This window comes from Solanum verrucosum, unplaced genomic scaffold (assembly GCF_900185275.1).
Source record: "Solanum verrucosum unplaced genomic scaffold, falcon-dt-bn FXZP01000177.1, whole genome shotgun sequence".
Classification (NCBI taxonomy): domain Eukaryota; kingdom Viridiplantae; phylum Streptophyta; class Magnoliopsida; order Solanales; family Solanaceae; genus Solanum; species Solanum verrucosum.
The window spans coordinates 1,425,333-1,450,712 of NW_026020401.1; the positions used below are offsets into that span (position 1 = coordinate 1,425,333).

Here is a 25,380-nt window from a genome sequence, read left to right on the forward strand (position 1 = left end):
AGAGAAATTCCAGTCTCTTTTCAAGTAGAGAGTCAATGAATTGAAAATTCCACAAAAGTTCAAACAGAAACCAATAACTGCACCAGATTCAACAAAGAAGCATTTCACAAATGTCTCATTGTTATAAAGCTCATAGGCTATGGAAAACCAGCAACAGGAGAAAGAAGAAAGACGATACTCTAAAGTACTTTGCACATGATCTCGAGCCTCAAAAGACCATTTTATTCCCAAACGCAGGTTTCCTTCCTGCAACGCAACAAGACAATGTACAGTATCAGTACAAGTTTGATGCACACGAATAATCACAACACAAAGTTGCAATCTTAACCAATACAATGTTCAATGTTCAGAGTCAAGTGTCAACATTGCATTTTATGATGCCTAGAAATAGAACAGATAAATAAAGAGGAGTTTGTCTTCGATAGTTTCTTTTGTGCGTTATGGATAAATTATTTTCAGAAGCTTCCTTAGTCAAGTGATTAAAAATTGATGAACTATTCTGTTAATTACAACAATAACATACCCAGTGTATTCCCATAGAGTAAGGTCTGGAGAGGATAGAGTGTATGCAGACCTTACCTATACATCAGAGGTGAGGCGGAGGGGCTACTTCCGATAGACCCTCAGCTTATGACAAAAACATAGTAGAAAAAGATGTAATGAAAGTACAAACCACATTAGGTAGTGACAAAACAACGGATAGTAGCAAAACAATACTACAACCAAGTAATATTACAATCGAACTACATGAAACAACATATATCAACAAAAATCAAAGAACAAGAAACTACAAGCACAACACTAACTACTAGTAAGGGCACCAAGCACTCCTACCTGCTAGCATGGACGCACTCTTACCTACTAACCTTCTACCCAAATTTGCATTCTCCACAACTTTAGATCCTATCTAAGATCATGTCCACAGTAAGTCGCAATTGTGCCATGTCCTCCTCTTTCCAATACTTCTTCTGTCTACTTCTACCTCTTTTAAATCCATCCATAGCCAGTCTCTCACACCTCCGCACTAGAGCATCCGTACATCTTCTTATCACATACCCGAACCATCTCAATCTCACTTCCTGCATCTTGTCTTCCACCGAAGTCACTCTCACCTTGTCTCGGATATCCTATCCTATCTCTCCTAGTAAACCCACACATCCATCGTAACATCCTCATATCCCCCACCTTCATCTTATGAATGTGAGAGTTCTAAACTGATGAACACTCCGCCCTATAGAACATAGATAGCCTAACTACCACTTTGTAGAACAATAGAATATAGTTTGTGAGACAATTATTAAAGGGGTTCAGGCTCATATATTTTGGTGATGGGGCAAGGCAGCCAGGACTTAAAAAGTCAATACACATTGACTATCAGCTCATTGTATTTACAAAGGGATCATCATCAGTTAAGTGGAATCACAAGTTCAAACAATGACGAAATGCCTATGGATAATTATAATACCAATGAAGCTCAGTACTTGGAAGAAAATTCTGAAATTGATGAAGCAACTTGGAAAGAAATAGAGCTTAAAAAACCCCATGGTCCAGAAAATAATGGGGAAATACCTAACATGAACTAAACCACATAAACATCTCGCTCTTACGTTTTGAATAAGGTAATCTAAAGAGTGATTCAAAAATGATACTCAAATCCCCTCCAGATTCTATGTTCAACAAAATGGGAAATTTGTCAATAGCTGGCATTTGCCTGAACTGCAGGGTCTACAACCCATTCTTAAGAAATAGAAGTACAAAGTGATAGCTTGTAAGATTATGAAAGAATATATGATAACAGTGTGATTGCACGATAAATCATAGACAATAATATGATTCAGTAAGAAGTCATATTAACTACAAGGTTTCTTCAGAAAGCTGGAGTTCACAAGGAACTGAACTTACAAGAGTTGATAAAGATACTTGCATCCAACTATTCTTATTTTGGTTAAAACTCCTTGTATGTTAACTGATTACCAACATATGAGATCCATCTCTCCAAATTTTATTGACACATTTTCAGAATGACTCACCATTTAATTGCTGAATTTTCCAGATTCCTTGCAAACCCTAAAAAAAAATACTTGGATAACAAAAAACGATCAAGTTCTGATAGCTCCATATAACCCCAAAAATGAATCATGGCATTATAAGTGCCACATCCATCCCTATCATCAATATTGACCAACGAATAGATGTTAACTGAACATAACTGGATTTATCGCAATTAAAAACTGTGATATATGGTCCCATCCAGACTGTCAGTGGCCAGTAAATGGCTCCCATATCTCACCATTATGTTTTAACTCCTCCAAACTTCCATTCTCCCATTTTTCAAACAAAAATTTCCAAGACTAAGATCCATAGCATACTGCAGGTGCAGAACAAGATTCATTGATTATAGTTGATAATCGATATTACTTCATAATAGTAAGCATGTTTTAGTGTTTTTTTCAATTGCTCCTCTTTTGGATCATCTGTCTATAGCTTCTTTAGCCTCACTTTGAGAAGCAATAATCAATAAGTTTATTTATGAAATTTAAAATTATCTCTTTTGAAGAAAATCCATTCTCATTCCGGTTTTCTAGCACAAAATCTTGTTCTACACGTTCAATATGCTATGCATCTCAGTTGTTCTAGTGAATTTTGTTCGAAAAATTGGAGAATGGAGCTTGGAGAAGCTTTACACCGGTTTTAGTGGCAAGATATGGGAGGATTAGGCCATTTTCTAGCCACTGCCAGCGGGGCAGGAGGGTTTTAAAGGAGCGTATATTAAAAACTGCAATATATAGCTCTGTTATGGATTTAACACTCGCTAGCAGGGATAGTCCAGCTGGAGCTATATATCGCAGCTTTTAACTTCGATAAATCCAGTTATATCCAGTACAGTTTCAACATCCCATTTTCGTGATTTAATTAGTTATTTGTATCATTTTAGTTCCGAACTCTAGGAGATAGCCTAGAACCTAAACTGGTTTTCAATGAATATCACTAAATATGCAACAGACTGTATCATCACCATAGAGCTAGTGAGAAATAGGCATTTCATCCTCCAAATCCACCACCCAACAAATCTGTCTTCGTCATTCATGAGAGGCCCAGCCAAAACATTCATTGCTTAGGTTAAAACACATGGAGAGGGTGTCAACCATCTAGATTCTTTAAACCAGCTTTGGGGCATCCATTGATCATAAGAAAGAAGAAAGACAAAGAACTGTTAAGAAAACCATCATTCTAAATGGCAAGCTATAGACTTCAAGAAAAAATCATTTTTATAGTTGATATATCTTATGGATTAAAGGTTATTCAGTAATCACATGGGAATAGAAGTTATGATTAACCTACACAATGTTTCTACTAATAATGTGGAAACTATTGCTTCTCAAACTGAAGCTAAAGAAGCACCAATCTTTAAGTTGAAACTTGTAGGAGTGTCTGGGTGCATTTGTATATAAGGTTTGAGTAAAACCCATGTACTTTTGTGATATAATACAAAGTTAGCAATTTCAAAAAAAAAAAAAAACTTTTAAACCACAATGGAAATAAAGTGAAGCTTTAATACTACACTGTTGAAGCCCAAAATTGATTGATTAGGTACAAGCTATACTTGCTCGGATACCACCACACTAACCTTCAAACACTGTTCTTATACTCTATCAATATTTGAAAGTCACCACCTTTTCTCAACTGAACATAATTTCTAAAGGTTTTATCGTTGAGAATAGCAATGGAAAAAATAGGTCTTCACTCTAGTAATGACCTCATCTAGTCGAGAATCTCTAGTGAGATAAAATAGAAAAGCTTTTACTCACTTTACAGACAAGTCTAATAGCCATTTTTCCACAGAACAAGTGATTAATTCATCTTCAAAATTATATGGTGCCACCTGCCTGTTAAGTATGGTTTAATTCTCCTCTAGGACCCCGGAAAACTCTGATACTACTGAATACAAAAGTTAGCCAGAATTTCAAAATGATAATGCATCAGAATGTGAAAGCATGTCTCATCCATTGTTTATGTATTTATTTATAGATACAACCTTGTCTTATTTTACCTAGATTACTAATCTCAATGATTGTGGGATTTCACTGGGTATATTGTTCTTATTGTACTAATCTCAGTGATCATAGATACCACTTTTAAAAAAATGAAAATTATGGATGCCACTCTTATAAAAGTTGCTTATTTACGTTATGATTAATTAGTCATCAAATTATTAGCAATCAGTTGTCTGATAAACCAAAACATTTTAAGAGTTACATGACTGTCTACCACTTTACCATGACACATACTGGCCGCCATTAGCAACAGCTGGATCGCAAAAGCTCAATTGGCCAAAGATAAAGCACAATTAAGGAAAGTTATTGGTATTATTTTCCCTCAGCAAATTCTGTGTTTCATTAACTTTGGTAGGTTGAGGAATGGCAGGTCTATTTAAAAGCATCCAAGGGCCTGATCCAATGATCAATGAATGAGATGACAACCACAAGAGATCAAGGTTAAAATCCTACCAAGGCTGAAACCGCTAGGTGATTGATTTTTTTCCCATCCAGGCAGATTTACCTGGTACTTACGATGGGGGTAGCCGGTAAACAATCGAGATGCAGCATGAGCTAGTAGGGACAACACTGGTTAGACTCTTAGATTGGATAAGTAAACAAGCTCATAATCAAGCTCAAGCACGAAATTTCATCATCAAAGGTCACACTTTATTAGAATTTAATCCAAATTAAGCAAATTTGACAACAATTAACAGAACAGACTAGTAACCCTAAATCTTAATTGCCCAGCAGACAAGAATAAATCTCCCTCATTAGCATAAAAACAAAATGATAATATTAAAAGTGCAGCTGATTAAATTACCATACAACGCCTAAGACGAAGAAGAAGAAGGAGAAGCAAGCATCTCCATCATTTTCTTGTCCCTCCTTTCCATTGCTACATCCCACACGTCATTCCCAATGTGCTTCGGCTGCAAACAATGACCCAAGAAAACGAATTGGGTGTCAAAATCTGCCGGAAAAAGAATGATAGCAAATACCCAAAAGGGAAAAAGATCAAATATTGGATCTGGGTAAAAAGGGGATTACCCTGCCATGAGCAGCTTTGTGGATGAAATACTGAGCATTACCCATAACGCAAAGAAAACCAGCTATGATTCCTAGTGGAAGAACAGCTTCTAACCACCTCAAACTCATCTTCCTTCGTTCCCTTTTTCTTCTCTCTCTCGTTGTTTTACCCTTTATACTGATTTGATTGATTTGCAGTCGCCAATTCTCCAGAAAATGGATTCTGCCATTCCCTTTTAGTTCAATAATCCTCTAAACTCTCATTGGTAAAACTGGGCCATAACTTAGTCCAGGCCCATTTTGTATCTGCTTGAAAGGCCTGGCCTGGCCTCTCTTTAATTAATGAAAAAAGAAGAAAATGCTCTATAACTATAGTTTGCATATTTACGGAATATAGCTACAGTTTAAGTTATTTCGTTGTATAATTCACGGGTACATTTGTATAATTGAGTCATTTTTGCATAAACTCGAAATAACGAATTTATACAAACACAAATATCTGAATTTTAAACAATTATACAAATTATATTATACAAAACTATATTATACAAAAATTATACAAATTATATTATATAAATTCTAAATTATACAAATATGCGAATTATACAAACTCGAAACCTCAGCCCACGTAATTGTCATTGAATGTTGGTCGCGAGTGGTAATTAACGAAAATTATAGCTATGGTGACTAATTAACTAGTATATGTTTGTTTAACCAGGTAATTTCACTACTTAATTATACAAATATTTGTATCATATTTACTAATTCTTCATATAGTTTGAAATAATTATATAGTGTCTCACTATTTAATAATTTTATATTAAATACACTTAGATATACATGTATTTTTGCTACCAAATATATTCTGAAATTCCGGTGAATTTGTGCTTGAATTCATTTTATTTCAAATCCGTGTCGAATTGTAGAAGAGACCAATGAAGAGTAAGATAGATTAAGGGCCGGTAGGCGGGTCTAGAATAAAGAAGGGAGTGTCCTAGTTGTTTTTTTTTTTACGAAATGTGAGCTATCTAGGCACAAAGCCCAACAAGCCTGGATTAAATCCAGTTTTTGCTCATTTTTTTTCTATTTTAGCCTACCTCATTGATTAACAGATTAAGAATTAAGAGATTTAGATGAATTAAATTAGTACCAAAAACCCCTCTTTGTCAAAAACTAGTACATAAGGAGAGAGGCGGGCGAGAAAAGATAGAGGCGGGCAAGAGAGTCAATATATCTAGGTACATGTGAATCATGCTTGAATATAGTGTATATGGAATAAATTACATTTAATTTTGACCTCATATATCCAAGATACACGTATATGGATGCGCCAGATAAATACATGTATCTGGATGTGCCAAATACATTTATCTGGAGACCAAAATCTGACACGAATGATAATTTCAAAAATACACTATAAGACACATAATTAGATCTTAAACTAGTGATATTTGTGTTGTTTGCCCATAATTAATTAATCAGAAATAATTGAAAGAATATTTGGTAATCATGTATCAACTAGGAAACAACTCCACAAGATAGGTATAAAGTCACTGTACACTTTAATTACCTTCCTCAAACCTCACTTGTGAGAAATTTTACTGAATATGTTTTTATCGATATCTCAAAAATTTACCAAAAGTCATTCTTACGTATAACAAAAAAACATTGTTTTAAACATATAATATAATTTTTTTGAAAAAAAAATCACAGTTGAACTTTTGCATTCATGTGTATGCATGCTAGTCATGAAAAAGGAAAAGAAGAAAAAAAAAAAAAAGAAGGGAAAAGGCTATTCAATAATGCTTGGGACTTGTTGTTTTAATCTTTCACATTCAACTTGCCATTTATATACTTCGTAAATGGTAATGATACTGATTAATACAATTCATAAGATCCATTTATGTTAAATAAATAAAGTGAGAATACTCATGATAAATTTGTTAGTCATTTAAGTTTCTTCTCAAGAAGAAGAAAAAATGGAAGGATCTATCAAAGAATTCAACTTCACCAATAAGATAGGTCCTCTTAATTCACATGGATAAGATATAAGATCATTTATCTAAGTTTGAGTATTCAAAATAAACAATTCATTAAATATATTCTAATTTACTCCTAGTCATGACTCATTTCCAACTCAGTCTAGTGTACAACTTGCATCTCTATCTTAGTCTAAGTTTTCAATACTTTCTTTGTCTTAATTTATATTCTACTTTTAATTTATGCGGCGATATTTGGATTTTAAGAGTCAAATGACCATGTTTTTACATGTCATTTAATTTATTTTTTTTATTGTGTGTTTATAGAATATTTTACATAGTTTTCAAATATGTAAATTTTATTTTTAAAAACTTAAAAAATCTATATCAAAATTCAAGATGAAAATTAAGAAATTAACTCTCGAAATCTAACTATGACGGGACAAAGTGAGTATATCCATATTTTAAATGAATTTCTAAACATAAATATCTTGTTTAAACAAAAGCTACCAAATCCAACTGAACAAAATGTCACGACCTTAGTCTTTTGCTAAGCACACCTGTGACACTTACAAACTGCTCGCGTTCTTACACCCCTTGTTTGAAATCTTACTATGCCAAGTCAACCTAAAACTCTAAGAATCACTAAGAGATTATGAAAGACAGAACACAAGAGGATTGCTAGGAAAAATTGTATTGTAGAGAACTTTGATTTTTGCTTGATGAATTTACAAACGGATTTACAAATGAATGCCCCTCAATTTATTCTACTTACTTAGGGGTTACTATGTAAATAATAATTGTTAAGCAGTACATATTTACAAATAAGCCTCATACTAGAATACTTTATATATCTTGAATGTTCTAAGGACTTTTCATGTAAATCTATGAAATTGTAAGGTCTTCCAAGAAATACTCCACATATCTCTAAAATATTACATTAAGGACTATGTGATACTTATGTGGCGCTTATATGATATGATGATGTGGTGGGTCGTCACAAAAAACTCCTTAAATCTTTTTCCATACATATACACAGGCATTCCCACATATACTTTTTCATATACTTTCATCAATTAGATACATATTAAACAAATAACTAGATACATATTAAACAAATAACAAAATGGGTAACCAAACAGAACCATTCCTAAGTAATGGAAAGTTAAAGAGAAAAGCAGGACCATCTCTTTGATGAAGCAATAGAAAGTTGCATAGGTGAATTTGGATGGGCACAATTTTTACAAGCCATTTTTGTCTCTCTTGCTTGGTTCTTTGATGCTCAACAAACTTTTATTAGTGTTTTCACTGACGCACAGCCTTCGTGGCATTGCATATCATGTAATAACTCTTCTTCATTCATTGACAACAACTTTTGTACTCTCCCCAAAGGTACATGGGCATGGGATTTACCTGCCCAAATTTCAGTTGTTTCAGAGTGGGCTTTACAATGTGGTGGATCGATCGTCCCTGGCCTGCCAGCATCTTCCTTCATCATGGGATGTCTTATAGGTATACAAATTCATGATTTGAATTTAACGAGTTTAGTGTTTTGACAACAAGTCAAACATTTACTACTTATGTTAGTCGTAAGAAGAATGACATCTCTTCTATATTTGGAAAAAAATTGTATTCCAATTTTACCCTTAAATGATATGACTTGTTTTTAGATTCACATTTTATAGAAGTTCATTCTTACTACTTCTGATGATTTATTTGCTTTGCATATTGATTCACTCCTAATACTCGGGGTTTGCCTTTTGCTTGCAGGAGGTTTCCTTCTATCAACCTTAGCTGACTCCTTGCTAGGTCGAAAAAACTGCCTGATTTTGTCATGTCTTCTAATGTCAATTACTGGAGCAATCACTGCTTATTCAACCAATATATGGATGTATTCATTCTTAAGGTTTCTTTCTGGATTTGGAAGAGCTACAATTGGAACTTGCGGGCTTGTCTTGTCCACAGAGCTCGTGGGAAGGCGTTGGCGAGGCCAAGTTGGAGTCATTGGTTTCCTTTGTTTCACAACAGGGTTTCTTTCTTTACCAACTTTGGCTTATATAAACAGAGGATCTTCGTGGCGAATTCTTTATCTTTGGACTTCTTTACCTACAATTTTATATGCATTTTGTAGTTAATGAATCTCCTAGATGACTTTATATCAAAGGGAACAAAGAGGGATTTGTCCAAACTTTGAAAAGCATTGCACCTCCCGCAACAAGAAGTAGTTTAACCTTAAGCTATTTCGGATCATTCATGGAATTAGAAAATCAAGAAGTACTCCACAACAACAACAGCAACAACACGATCGATTTATATTCAGCTATAAAGATGTTAATGGAGAGAAATTGGCCATTTCGTCGATTAATTAGTGACAGTAATGAGTGTTGGATTTGGTATTGGCATGACTTACTATGGTATTCCATTAGGTGTTGGATGTTTAAATTTCAATCTCTACATAAGTATTACAATAAACGCGTCATCTGAATTGCCATCTTCTGTTTTGATTCTCTTGTTTATAGGGAAGCTTAATAGAAAATGTTCACTATTAGGATTTGCTATGCTAAGTGGAATTTTTAGCATAGGTTGTGTTATAATTGATGGAGGAAGATTTGAAGGATTACAAATAGGTGTTGAATTGATTTCATATTTTAGCGCGTGTACAACGTTTAGCATTCTATTGATCTACACATTGGAACTTTTCCCAACATGTGTGAGGAACTCAGCAGTGGCAATGGTGAGACGAGCTATGGTTCTCGGAGGAGCCTTAAGTCCAATGCTAATCGGGGTTGGTAGGAACAACGAGTGGCTTTCTTTTGGTGTGTTTGGATTAAGCATAGCTACATGTGGTTGTTTTGTTGTGTTTTTGCCAGAAACTAAGGGAAGAACACTTAGTGATACAATGGATGAAGAAGAGAATAAGGATATAACATTTGTATGTTAAATGATGTTTATGAAACTGTTGAGAAGAGAAATAAAATTGATTTTATACTTCTTTCGTATTAGTTATTTTATTTTTTTACACGTTTTTTAAGAAATTATTAATAACAATGATAATTTACTAATTTACTCTTTAAGATATTTTTTTTTTTACAATTTTACAAATTTTGTTTATACTTTCAAAAAGAATAATTGCTAGGGTAATGAAAATAAAAAATGATAGTTTAATTTTTGTTAATCGCTAAATAATTTTAATAATTATTTTTAGTAATTTAGATAACTAATATAGGATAGAAAAATAATACCAAATGTTTGGAGTATGATGAATTAGGTTAAGTTTTATACTTTTAAAATTATTTAAAGAAGGAAAATAGCAATTTGAAATAATGGTTAAAAAAACAAGAAGTTGAAAAGTCAAAATAATGGGAAAAAGTTAAAAAGTAAGAGAGAGAAGGAACTTGACCTATTTTTCTGAAAATGGGACCCAATTATCCACTTGTCAAGTTATGAAAGGAGGCTCATACAACTTTTGTATGCCACCTCATATTTATCCCTCAAACACCATAAAAATTTTCGTTTATGTTATATTGTCTATGTTCAACAATAGTTATTCATTATTGACTTGATATAGGCATTAAGAAGCAGTAAATGATAGGGTAATTTTATCAAATCATCTTTATTAAATATAAGTCATCTAAACATTTAAAAATGAACAGTATATAATAGCAAGAATAAAGTAGTCATGACGAGAGGGAGTTGCTCGGATGATAAGCACCCCCCACTTTCAACCCGAAGGTTGCGAGTTCGAGTCGCCAAGGGAGCAAAAAGGGGTGGGAGCTCCTAGGGAGGGTAAAAAAAAGAATAAAGTAGTCACAAAACGATAAATTATTAATTCATTAATTTTATAAGCTGGACAAGTATTGTTGAATATTTCAAAATAGTATAGTAGAGAAGTAAAAGTAGACAAAGAAAGTTGTTTTATATATGGGAAAAGGACAAATATATCCCAGAACAATCGTAAATAGTATGTAGATATCCGTCATACTTTTGGGACTTTGGTGCTCTTGCCGTCCAAAAACTTGGGCATATATGCCCTTCACTCTAACAGAAGACTAAATAGGAACATATGGTGCAATCTTATCCGTTGATCCGATATTTAATAAATGTCGGATCGGTGAGTAAGATTATGACACGTGTATGTCCGTTAGTATAAAGGATATATATGCTCTAGTTTTTGGACGGCAGAGGCATCAATGTCCCAAAAGTATAACGGAGAGTACCTGCATACCATTTACAATAATTCAGAGGTATATTTATCCTTTTTCCCTTTATATATTAATGATTGAATTAGATTGGTGCCTTTGTGGAATCCCCACACATTTCAATTATTGAATAGCATTCACACTTGTTTGAGGAAATATATTGAAAATGCATGATCATAACTAGTAAAGTAGCTCGTGTTTCGTGCAGTTATAAATCATGATATTCATATGTAAGTAATATTGTTGTAAATTTAGTAAATAATTGATATTGTTGTATATCTACTCAAGATTAAAGATAAAATTAATTTTTTTGTTGTACATACATATAATAATCAACTTTTTATGTAATATGTAATCATATAGAAGTTACAATTTTTTTATTATTAGAAGTAGAACTTAGATAAAGTGATGAACTGTCTTTTTCATAAAGAAAGTATACGTGGGCGCGTGTGAAAATAAGTTGTTGCTAAAATACATGTGTCTTTGCCCTTTCCAATTCTTCTTCGGACCCACTTTTAAAAATTGAAAAGTTTCAAAAGTTTAAAACCTCTCAACGGTAATTTTTTTTTTTTACAATCTCAAATCACTTCAAATTTCGAATTTAGCTGAATAAGGAAACAACAATCTAATGTCAAAATAATAAACTTGTTGTAAAACTTAAGAACAAAAGAACAATATAAAGATGAAGACAAGAAGAATATAACACAAGAGGAACAATATAATATAACTTTTTTTCTTTCATGTATTCACCAAATCTTCAAGTGTATACAATATGAACCCTTATGCCTCTATTTATAGTGTAACATAGAGGCATACAAAAGGTTAGTCATAAACATGACATTAACATGAATATAATGGAGGAAGTTATGGAAGTGAAATGTTACAAGAATAACAGTTATAAAGTTGGAGGTTATGGAGGTTATGGTTATCTTCATAATGGAGGAAAGTAATGGAGATAATGGGTGAGAGTAACTTTTTGGTGTAGTGGACATCCACACTATAATATTTTATAAACTCCCCTTGGATGTCCATAGATAATATGCCTCGTTAAAACCTTACTAGGAAAAAACCCTGCGGGAAAAAAAATTAGTGAAGGAAAAAAAGTACACATATCTTTTAATACGCTTTAAATGTTGCCTCGTTAAATACCTTACCAAGAAAACCCAATTGGGATAAAACCATGGTTAAGGAAAAGAGAACAACACGTATTTTTCTCCCCCTGATAAAAACTTTACTTGATATCTCGGAGACGATGCATTCCAATCTTATATCACAACTTCTCAAATATTGATGTTGGCAATCCTTAGTGAATAAGTTTTCAAGATTATCACTTGAATGGGTCTTTAAACGTCTATCTCACCATTTTGTTGAAGATCATGTGTGAAAAATACTTTTGGTGAAATATGTTTTGTCCGATCTCCTTTGATTGTATCCTCCCTTTAATTGAGCCATGTATTATTTTCGTATATGGTGGCTGGAATATCCTTTTCAAAAGAAAATCGTATATTTTTTTAATATGATAGATCATGATTCCAACCAAACACACTTTCGACTTCATTCATAGATCAATATTATTTCTGCATGATTTGAAGAAGTGGTTACTAATGTGATTCTTTGGATTTTCAAGATATTGTTGTTTCTCCATATGTAACTAAATAGTTCATTTGCGATCGAGCTTTATGCAGATCAGCATCTACATAGTCAAATGATTTTTGACTCGGGGATTGATCATTTCAATTTTATTGAAGCTCGTCTTTTTTTCTGAAAGAAAATCACACATCTTCTATGCGTTGAGTCACTTGCTTTGTTAGTTTCTTGTCATAACTTGAATGGTAATATGACAATCTTTTCACATAACTTTCGTTATGTATATCAAATAATCTTCTAGCATTTGCATAACCAACAATTTGTAACTGCACCAATTGCACTAATACATGACATTTTAAATCATTTTCATGAGATCAAAAAGATTTTTTCTCTGTGTTAAGCAGTGTCAAAACCATTGGGTACCCAATGGAATTGCTTTAACACCTTTTAAATCCTTCACGGATTTTCATATAACCTTCATCATCTAGTTAGACATAATAATAATTCATTATACATATTCAAGTATTTCATCGATTGTCAGACTGAAACAAGTCTCATTGCATCCATCACTGGAGAATATATCTCCATTTAATAATGTTAGGATTTTTGCGAAAACCCTTTATGTCTCGAGGCACAAACCGCACTTTATATCTTACGGTTATACTTTCGCACAATGATTCATTTGTACCACACTGACATTATATTTTGATCCATGAAATATAAGATCAAAAACATCACTTTTCTAAGTGAAACAAAATATACTTGAAAAGTGCCAATCATTTATTTGTCCACACTATATGACATATTCAAATTTAAGATCTTCGTAACCATTTATAACATTGAGTGCTACTTCATATCAAAGATACTGTCGACGACCATTTTGATATCGATTTCATTACGACATAACTTATCGAGATCTCTTCATTTTTCATCATTTTCAGGTACCTGAGCCTTTGCCAAGGTTTTATGAAGTGTTATGTCATAGTGCTCTTTCAAAGCACTTACCTCATTATCATGACCATTATGATAATTTGCTCCTCTCCTTCCTCAAGGAGTTTTACGTTTCAAATCGATTGGTCTATCATGCTTCTGGCGTACCATAGACTTTGTCCTTCAAGGACTATTTATTAGAGCATTTGCAGCTTAATTAAAATATTGAGTCAACAAATATTTCTGGCAAATTATTTGCAACATTTTGCAAATGAATTATCTCTTAAATTTCAAGTTCACATTTTTTTAACGAGGATCTAGATAATTCACCCCACACATAATTTTCAGCTGCTAAACATATCACCCCCTAGTGTTAGGAAATCTAACATTTTACCCCCAACCTCATTTGGGGATCCATCATTGTGCGTGGTGTAGCAATAAAATCATATGTGCACACATCAATTTTTTAGATGGAAATTATTTGGTTCCTGACCCTGAACCAATTGTGATGGGAGAACCTTGTTGGTTTGATGCATACATGTTAAATAAACTCATCTCATACCAAATTTTATTTGAGAGATTTGTTCTCATAATCAGTGGTCTAGCTATAATTGGAGGCAAACAATTTCTGCTAAACCAACCAATATTATCATAATTTTATAGTTTGGAACTATGCTCTTAATTTAACAATTTGAGCAAACAACCTTACAAAAACAATTTGTAAGTTGATACAAATGCACATGTGACCATACCATAGATGCATCTATTAAATCATAATAGTAAGCGGTCCACATGGCAGATGAACGGGTTCATATTCACCTATTTATATGTTCCAAATAATTTCAGGGGATACAATCCCAACCTTAGTTGATACAATGATCATTTTATCATGAGAACAAACAGCAAAAGAGAATTCTTGAAGAATTTTTTATTTCTTCAACATATAGCCACATGAATTCTTAATTTCTTTTGCATCACATTTGAATTGGAATGGCCAACCGATTATGCCAACGGATATTTATTCTCGTAAACTTTTAGTTTACTTTTGCATGTGATTCCATCATCATGCTCATATTTGTATACAACAAACAAGATGAAAAGATGGGTAATCTTATACGTAAATATTTATAAACCACTTCGGTTGTAGTAATTTGAAGATATTAAATTTTCTCATAATTTATAGTCTCAATTTAATAATTTTTATCTTTTGAATTCCTCCGAAACTTAAAAAGTTTCTTTTGAGACTTACTACAACCCCAATATTATGAACAATTTCATTCCTCCGGATAGTAACAAATTAGCCCTTTCGAAACTCTCAATTAATTTTGTTGCATGTACTATCACAAATTTCACAACACCATTCTTATGGTGACCATCTCCTTCAAGGAGAAAATTATTATTATTGTCATGGTCAAAATTATTACATGCAAGACTTATTTCTTGACAACCAATGACAAATTTGTGTTGCCACACAACAACATTTATTTTGGTCATGACTACAACCTTTATAAAAAAAATTTATTTCTTTCTTTTATCCTCCAATAGTTCATAATAAAACATACCACAATATTTATGTAGTACTCAGTATATGACCAAAATGACCATTTATGTCACTTTTATTTTTCAATCTCTCAAACCTCCCGTAGAGGTGAGATGTGACATTTATCCGACCATACATGCACATGTCCTTATCCATACGAATACAAGTCACATTTTCTTCAAGAAATATGCCATAACTATTTGTACATGCTCCATAAGTTTTTATTAGAAACTCATTGCCATGCTTCAAATTTATGTGACTCACCTCAACGCCATTTTAAGAGGTCAAATGTACCCAAATGTACTACCACTTTGTATTCCTTTATTTTGATGGAGGATTTACAAATCTTTTCAAATTGGGTTGAAACAACAATGTGCCCAATATCTTTTCATACCACTTTGATGGGTAAAAATTACATTCACATTTGAAGGACCATCTTAAGAAACAATGTGCCCAATAACCTTTCATACTACTTTGATGGACAAAATTACCTTCACATTTGAAGGACAATCTTAAGAACCCACAATGTTCTTCCTTTTAATTACCACAATGATGACCATTAACATTTTACCACTCATATTCATACATTCAATCAGTTGTCATTTTTCAGACATATTATGTACTGTACCACATTCACACAAAAGAATGGAGCAAATTAATTGGCCAAATTTGATGACTTTCAGTCAAAAGTATATAACTTTAAGTTAGTCATCATCATATCATCACCATAGTGCATTAGGACTTAAACTCAATGTCTTACCCATATAAAGACGCATTTGGTCATAAATCAATGGGACTTGAACCCAACTTCTTATTATCATGGTGCACCGAAACTCTAACTCGATGTCTTACCCACTTGTGCGGTGAAACTTGAATTCACCGTCTTACCCTCAATCAATATCTTAAAAAACCAAATAACATTACCAAAAAATAAATATTGAATACCATAAATATAATCTGAATTTGACTTAAAATTGAATAAAAATGAACAAAACTAATTAATTAGAACAACATGGTAAAACCATATAAAAGTCCCAAGTTAAAATAAATTAAAACATTTTAATAGTCCCTCTCAATATTGTTATGAAGATTATCATAATTTACTAACCATTTTAAAATAACCACAAAACAAGATTTGTTAGTACAAATAATATATAGGATATGAAGTATACCTTACAAGCGAAGAATTACTAGGATAATTCATAAAAATCAAGAAATATCTACCATTGATTTTTGACGGAGAATGAGCAACTCGTGCTGATAACGTGTTGTAAAACTTAAGAACAAAAAAACAATATAAAGATGAAGACAAGAAGAATATAAGACAAGAGGAACAATATAATATAACTTTTTTTCTTTCATGTATTCACCAAATCTTCAAGTGTATACAATATGAACCCGTATGCTTCTATTTATAGTGTAACATAGAGGCATACTATACAAAAGGTTAGTCATAAACATGATATTAACATGAATATAATGGAGGAGGTTATGGAAATGAAAGGTTACAAAAATAATGGTTATAAAGTTGAAGGTTATGGAGGTTATGATTATCTTCATAATGGAGGAAAGTAATGGAGATAATGGGTGAGAGTAACTTTTTGGTGTAGTGGACATCCACACTATAATATTTTATAACAAAATTTGTTTATTTAGACTTTTTTTTTGGACTATTTTTTTTTTATTTTTTGATTTTTCAAGCTAGGTTTAGATTTTTATATCGTCTATCTATATAATTATATAAAAGCATGATTGACCAAAATATCCCAAAAAGTTGATTGACTTATTTGTCTTTTTAAATTAAAATTTCCTCCATCTAAAAAATTACTATATGGTATAAGTGTAATTTTATATTAGGACTAAACAAAATATTTTTCTACTAAGACTAAGTTCATTGCAGGATACATTTTATCATACTAATATATAGTAGAACCTTAATATTGAATCTATTAAGGTTTTCACATCTTTGGATTATTAGTAATATATAAATGCGTATGAGGATTTAGAGTTAATACTCTGTTTATGTGACAGTAAAAGAATCAGAAAATAAAAAAGCGAGTCAATGGTATGACATGAAACGCCAATAATCGAGTTGTTATTATTATATATAGAAGATTGGACAATATATATATAATTGTGACAAGTTTATCTGATAGGTTATGGTCCGATATGTGGATCATATGCATGCCACGAATTCAAAACTCCTTTATTAAAAAATGTTATTTTTTTTTTTGTTTCTCAGTTGGTGTTAAACTATCAATACGAATGTCGAATGCATATGAAATCTTGAGTAATTCAAATTCGTAAGAAATATTGAAGAGATAAAATACTTTTTACTAGATTCTTTTTTCATATTCACGACTTGTACTCTAAAACTTTAAAGAAATTCTAACCATCACACCAAAACGCTCAAAATATACCAATAACCATTTAGTAAAGTGTCACATACAACCTAGCTATAAGGTTGTACATAGGTCTACAACAAATGAGAGTCTTTTTTTCATTTTAAAAAAAAATGATCAAGAGGAAACAAACAGTCTAGAAAAGTAATATATATAAATGAAAAATATTGATATCCTTTTTGCCTTATAGCACTCATCATAGGAGTTGTTGTTTTCTACTCAATTTGCTTTTGGTTTTATGCATTTGTCACATCCTTTTCTTCTTCTGCTATACTATACCCTTGCCTTCATGGCTCTGATTCCCACCACTTCAATTTAACACATGTTGTGAGAGCAACAAAATTCTTAGACTCCGATCCATACAAAACACTAGGGGTGGATTTAGAGGTCGGAAGGGTGTTCATCTTAATCATCTCATTAAAAAATTATAGTTTATACATAATTATATATATATATATATATATATATATATATATATAGGCATAATACATAAATATGTTCTTTAACTTGATCACAACTCATATTTATATCCTCCAATTTTGAATGCGCAAAAATAGTCACTTTAACTTGTATAAAATTAAACAAATAGACATGCATGTCCTACGTGACATTTTACATGATAATTTTCATCCTATATAGTGTCCTGTGTGTATTATGTCACGTAGGACTCATGTGTCTACTTGTTCAACTTTTTACAAGTTAAAGTGTCTATTTGTGCACACTCAAAGTTGAAAGACATAAATGTGAAATGAGGTAAAATTAAATGGCACATTTATGTATTATGCCCATATATATATATTTATTTATTTATTTTTATTTTGAATTTTCTCATACAAGATGACACCTTGCCACCGCACGCCAAACATATACTATATAGTTTATGAAAGGTTCATAAATGATACTCTTTGAGTTACAATTTATTTCTATTAGTTTGATTTGACGTGAAGTTTAATAAAATAAATTAAAATTTTAAATCTTATAATTTTAAACTAAAAATGCATCAAATGTATAATATTGCAGTTGAATCATGATCTTTGGGCATTACACATTGTAGGTCTTGGATGTGATTTAAATACCCGATAGATCTAGTAATTAAGGCTCTAGAGATGTCACGGAACACGACTTTGTTCCTTAATGATAATGAAACATATTGAAATTTCTTTACGATAGTACTCATTGTTACTTTATGAGTAATTATATGACATAAGTACTACTTGGATGCAAAATAAAATTTCTCCTACCTACATAGTTAGATGAATTACATATAGATTTTAGAAGTTTTTGTGTTTTGAAAATTAACACTTACAAATTACTAACATACTTTAGATAAGCTTTAAATTTGGTTTTATCACAATTTAAGGCTTTTCGCCTCTAAAACTAAATAATTTTTAAATAGTTTAAAAGTATATTCAGTATGTTTACATTTGTCTTCAAAATTTTCATAATTTAAAAATGTAGAATAATAGCATTATAATTTACTCTAGATTTAATTTCAACATCAAAATTTAGTACATTAATATTATACGGATATTATTACAATTTTCATTTTTTTACACAAACGAATAAAAATAAAATTCTCAAAAGTAAATTTAAATTATATTAAATTGACTTTGAGTCCCAAAAGTTATTAAAAAAAGCTGACAAGTCAAATTATTGAAACCAACGTGAGGAAGAAAATATAAAAGGAAATAAACACACATGAATATTGGGTTGGAAGATTTATAGGAGAAATTAGGAAAAGTAAATTAGTTTGTAACTGATTTGAAAATAATGTTTAACAAAAATGTCTTTTTCGTTCATTATTAGTATAATATATATATATATATATATATATATATATAGAGAGAGAGAGAGAGAGAGAGAGAGAGAGAGATAAGAAGAAAGACAAAAGGTGAAAAGATTTGTAACTGATTTGATATTATATTGTTTTAATGAGGAATTTGACTTTTGGGTTCATTATAATTTATAAATATGTAGTTGAAGAAAATAAGAGTAGAAAGTGATATTTTTATAATATACATGTCTTAGAGGTTCGATAGTTTTGATGGGCATAAATGGGCTACTTGAATAACGGCAAGGGTATTTTTAGATCAAAATGCAACGGAGGATACAATTATCCCACCTTTTTCAATAATGAAAGGAAATTATTGACTCTTCTCTAAGCAAGGGCTGATTTGCAAGCAGGTCGGATCAATCTAGATTGAGTATTGTAAAATTATATGTATGTATGATATAAAGAATGTTTGTGGTGTATAATTTAACGCATTATATAATTCTTACCGAATATTTATCTGAGATTTACCATTTATATTTACTTGTGGTTAGATGTTAAAGATGAAAGATAATAAGTTTATATAGAAATGTTTGTCATATATTGATATGTTTCAATTGATCTGCACCAAGTAGAAAATAGAGTTATAAGGAGAATCGATGAAAATTAGGATTTCACTTGAAATGCCAAATATATAAATCGATTAATCCTATCAAATTGATGGATTAAGGAGTAAGGAATTCACCTAGAATGGTGAAACTGTGCAATCTCCATTGGAGAAGCATGTGAAGAATAGGAGAACAAATCTCTCTGTATTGAATTGAACAATCTGAGATTCTGAGATTACAACTATGAACTAAACTATTTATAGAATTAACTGAAAAACTACTGCTAACAATCTCTAACAAACTTCTAACTGATTGTAACTAACTGATGGTATACAATGACGTGGACTAACCATTAACTAATAAATGGACTGATAAATATCTCAATACCCCCCCTCAAGTTGGAGGCGATATCAAGGCAGCCAACTTGTCCAGTAGAGCAGCATGTTTGATTCCAGTAAGTGCTTTAGTGAGTATGTCAGCCAGTTGATCACTGGTGCCAATGTGATGCAAACAAATGAGGCTTTCGTGAAGCTTGGTTCGTACAAAATGGCAGTCGACCTCAATGTGTTTTGTCCTTTCGTGAAAAACTGGATTACGGGCAATGTGTAATGCTGACTGGCTATCGCAATAAACAAGGAAAGGACCATTTCTAGGAATTGTGAGTTCATCAAACAATCGTTCCAACCAAGTTAGCTCACCAACTACCTTTCGTAGGGACCTGTACTCTGCTTCAGCTGAGGAAAGCGAAATGGTTTCCTGCTTCTTAGATTTCCAACTAATAGGACTAGAGCCTAATAATACAATATATCCACTGACTGATTTGCGGGAATCAGAACATGTAGCCCAGTCAGAGTCACAAAATGCTTGTACCTTGTAATCATCAGTAGAAGACATGAGTATGCCCAGTGTTGGATCTTTCTTAAGGTACCTGAGCATGTGGTAAGCAACCTGCATGTGAGGTTCTCTAGGATTCTGCATAAACTGGCTAAGATGTTGGACCCCATATGCAATATCTAACCTAGTATTGGTGAGAAAGTTGAGCTTCCCAATTAACTTTCTGTAGGAGCTAGGATCTGATAAAAGTGTACCCTCATTAGCTCTCAGTTTAATAGTTGCATCAAGGGGTGAATTGAAGCTGGAAAATTGAGAACATTGATAGTCTTTGAGAAGATCCAAAACAAATTTCCTTTGTGAAATGATGACTCCCACTGCAGTATAAAGGATTTCCAGACCTAAGAAGTAGTGTAATTTCCCCAGATCCTTGATCTTGAACTGATTGTGTAGGAACCCCTTCAAATTATTTATTTCTTCAATATCAGTACCTGTGAGCAAGAGGTCATCTACATACACAACTATAAAACAGTAGAAGACTCTTTTTTTCCTGTAGAACAAAGAATAATCATTGAGAGAATGAGTATAGCCCCTTGACTTAAGTGCATCAGACAGCTTGGCATACCAATGTCTGCTGGCTTGTTTCAGCCTATATAAGGACTTGTTTAGCTTGCATACTAGGCCAGAATCAGAAAGCTCAAGGCTTGGAGGAGGTTGCATATAAACCTCCTCATGTAAGTCACCATGGAGGAAAGCATTATTTACATCGAGCTGGTAGATGTTCCAATGCCTCTTCACAGCAACAACAATTAGAGCCCTCACAATTGTCATCTTAATAACAGGAGAAAAAGTTTCTGTATAATCTATACCATAGTGCTGAGTATATCCCTTTACAACAAGCCTTGCTTTGTACCTTTCTATAGTGTCATCTGCCTTATGTTTAATCTTGTACACCCACTTACAACCAATAGCCTTTTTCCCACAGGGAAGACCCATAAGAGTCCAAGTATTGTTGTCATGGAGAGCAGAAAGTTCTTGTATCATTGCAGCTTGCCATGCAGGGTCCATAGCTGCATCTTCATATGAAGATGGCTCACAGTCATTGGAGGCATTTAAAACTAAAGATTGACTGTCAGGATATAAGATATTAGAGCTCACATGATGATGAGTAGAAAAAAGAGGTATGTAGGGAAACAAGAGGGCTTGGTGTTGCAGGGTGATTTCCAGTGTGAACATAGTCTGTGAGATAAGCAGGTGTCTTGGGAATTCTGGTAGATCTCTTTACTGGTGGTTCAGGATTAGTAGAACTATGATCAGTATGAGTGGAGTGATTGGGAAATGTTACTCTTGCAGACTCATGATCAGTTTGCACATTGTTGTTAGCAGGTAAGTTAACAGAAGGTTCAACAACTGGAATGGGGAAGTGGTCAAATACAAAAGGTGGAGAAGAACCAAATGTAGGAGAAGTAAACTTGTCAATCATAGTAAAAGGGAACACTGTCTCATGGAACACAACATCCCTGGATACATGAATTTTATGAGTGGTCAAGTTAAGCACCTTATAACCTTTAGTACCAAAGGGATATCCTACAAACACATGTGGAGTAGTTCTTGGATCAAACTTGGTTCTGTGGGCTTTTGGGGTGATTGGATAACACAAACAACCAAAACTTTTCATATGGGAATATTGGGGTTCATGGTTATATAGAAGTGTGAATGGAGCTTTATTGTGAAGAATAGCAGATGGAAGTCTATTAATGATAAAAGTTGTTGTGAGTACACACTCACCCCAGTACTTGACTGGTAGTTTGGACTGAAATAGCAAAGCTCTAGCAGTCTCTAAGAGGTATTTATGCTTTCTTTCTACCACACCATTTTGTTATGGTGTGTAGGGACATGATTTCTGGTGAAGAATGCCCTTGGATTGGAAAAATAGAGTAGACTCATGGCTGGTGAATTCTAGACTATTATCTGATATGATGATTTGAATGGTGGTTTTAAATTGATTTTCAACTATGTTGACAAAAGCTTTAAGGATGTGCAAAGCATTGCTTTTGCAACTTAGTAGATGTGTCCAAGTGGACCTGCTGAAATCATCTACCAGGGTTAGAAAGTATTTGAAATTGTCATGAGTTGCTACATGATATGGTCCCCATAAGTCAATATGAAGTAGTTCAAATATTTTGGTGGTGCTGTGGGATTTTGAAGGGAAAGGCAGTCTAGTTTGTCTTGCCATAGGACATATACCATATGAGAAAGGTTGCTTTGTAGCAAATTTCACAGGAATAGAGCATATGTTTTTCATTTTGACAAAAGGTACATGTCCAAGTCTGTAATGCCATAATAGATCAGTACTAACACCATGAGACAAGTGTGAAGATACAGGAACAGAAACAACATTCTTATTATTGTGAATGGTATTCATTACAGTTGGAAAAGAAATACATGGAGTAGGAGATGGTAAATGAGTACATGAACATGAATGAGAAAGACTTTTATGTGGACAACCTATTGCATTGCTTTGAAAAGAGATAGATGGATTGACTTCTAAATATTTCTTCTGTAAATAGGTTGGACACAGAACATAGAGGCCATCTTGCACTCTACCAATCTCCAGAGGCCTCTTCATTGAAAGGCCCTGCAACATACAAGAGGAATCAGAAAAAATAGCAATGCATTTGAGATGAGCTACTAAGGATTTGATGGAAATCAGATTATATCTGAAAGATGGGATGAAAAGAACTTTGTGCAACGTAATCATAGAAGCAAGTTTCACACTCCCAACCTCTGTTACTTTAACTTTGTATCCATTGGGTAAGTCTACTAACAAGGGGTAAGGTAAGACAATGATATTTGAGAGATGACTTTTCGTAGAAGTCATGTGATGTGTAGCTCCTAAATCTAGTATCCATAAATCAGTTTTAGTTTTAAAACATCCACATGAAAGATTGTCAAGTTCAATAGGAGAGTTGCAAGCTATCATACCTGCAAAGTTCACTGCTCCACTTGACATCTGGTCCTCATTGGTTTCTCCTGCATTATTCATCTGAAACTGTTGCATCATGCTGATAAGTTGTTCATACTGGTCCTTGGTGAGATTAGGATTTGAGTAATGTGAAGGTCCATCATTTCTTTCTACATTGGGCGTATCATCAGTACCACATGCATTTGCTGCTATCCCCTTTCCTTTAGCAGACCTGTGATTTGGATTGTTATTAGGCTGAAACTTCTGATTCTGAGCATTATTGTATCTGTTTTGGTTACCATAACCATTTGAATTTTGCCCATTGCCATTAGTGTTGTTCTGTGGATAGCCATGTAACTTGTAGCATTTATTTTTCATGTGCCCCAACTTCTTGCAAAAGTCACAAAATGGTCTTGGTCTCCCACTATAACCAGTTGAAGTAGAATATTTGGTTTTGAATTGTTGTTTTCCACCTGATGATCCTGAAGAACTGGCATGCATAGATGAATTCATTGAGCTTGCCTCCATGAACATTTGATTATTAGGTTTGATCTCTCTTTGTTTTTCCTCCTGAACTAGCAAAGCAAAAGCTTGAGCCATAGATGGTAGGGGGTTCATCATCAGTATATTTCCTCTGATTACAGTATAAATTTCATTTAACCCCATGAGAAATTGGATGAGTCTTCTATCATGTTCTGCCTTGTGCATGTTGTCCTTTTATCCACAATTGCACACACAACTACACTGATCTTTGACATTCAAATTGTTCAGCTCTTCCCACAATTTCTTCATCCTAGTGTAGTATACAGTAATATCCAGAGCACCCTGACTTAGATCATTAATTTCTTTCTGGATCTGAAACAATTTTGCTCTATTCGTTTGATCGTAGCGATCTTCTAACTCTTTCCACAGTTCCAAAGAGTCACAGACATATTCGACACTGTCTGCAATTTCTTTTCCAAGGGAATTAAGTATCCATGATGTGACCATATTATCACACTTTTCCCATTGGCGATATTGGGGTGAATTGAGGAATGGTCTCCTACATTTCCCAGTTATGAAAACTAGCTTGTTCTTCACAGAAAGGGACCTTATCACACCTCTTCTCCATGACCTATAACCTAATCCTTCAAACACAAACTGGACGAGAAGAATAATTGGACTATCAGATGGATGAATGTACAGAGGACTACTTACATCGATTGTATTGTTTCCTGTTGAGATGGTGTTGGGATCTGTGGCTTCCACCATGGTGAATCAAATACAGAAAATTGTTATGTTTATAGGGGACAACGATTAAGTTGAATCAAGGGACTGCAGATGCAGAAAATCCTCAATTGCACATTCGCGATGAACACGAGGCAACCGCTATCGGAGAAATCCATGGATCGATTGAAAAAAAATAGATCTAATGAGAGCAACCTTGTTCTGATACCATGTCAAATTGATGGATTAAGGAGTAAGGAATATACCTAGAATGGTGAAACTGTGCAATCTCCATT

General features: G+C 33.1%; 2 protein-coding genes and 1 pseudogene across 2 annotated transcripts; 1 reads left to right on the forward strand and 2 right to left on the reverse strand.

The window, feature by feature from the left end:
• Positions 1-41: 41 nt before the first annotated feature.
• LOC125840056 (NADH dehydrogenase [ubiquinone] 1 alpha subcomplex subunit 1) lies at positions 42-5,329 on the reverse strand. Its single transcript, XM_049519043.1, has 3 exons — positions 5,088-5,329; positions 4,861-4,969; positions 42-242 (listed from the first exon to the last, which is right to left on the reverse strand). Exons 1-2 carry the CDS (start codon positions 5,193-5,195, stop codon positions 4,871-4,873), a joined length of 207 nt encoding a protein of 68 aa, XP_049375000.1. The 5' UTR covers positions 5,196-5,329; the 3' UTR covers positions 42-242; positions 4,861-4,870.
• Positions 5,330-8,171: 2,842 nt separating this feature from the next.
• On the forward strand, positions 8,172-9,986 carry LOC125839907 (organic cation/carnitine transporter 3-like; annotated as a pseudogene).
• Positions 9,987-24,595: 14,609 nt separating this feature from the next.
• LOC125839908 (uncharacterized) lies at positions 24,596-25,129 on the reverse strand. The gene has a single exon (XM_049518882.1). The coding sequence runs from the start codon at positions 25,127-25,129 to the stop codon at positions 24,596-24,598; it is 534 nt and encodes a 177-aa protein (XP_049374839.1).
• Between the last annotated feature and the right edge of the window lie 251 nt (positions 25,130-25,380).

What these genes read in the sequence shown, in the direction of transcription:
- LOC125840056 (XM_049519043.1), bottom strand. Translation starts at nt 5,195, where the DNA reads ATGAGTTTGAGGTGGTTAGAAGCTGTTCTTCCACTAGGAATCATAGCT. An exon ending in ACAAAGCTGCTCATGGCAGG is followed by an intron (nt 4,970 to 5,087) that starts GTAATCCCCTTT and finishes CATTGTTTGCAG; the next exon opens with CCGAAGCACATTGGGAATGA.
- LOC125839908 (XM_049518882.1), bottom strand. Translation starts at nt 25,129, where the DNA reads ATGGTGGAAGCCACAGATCCCAACACCATCTCAACAGGAAACAATACA.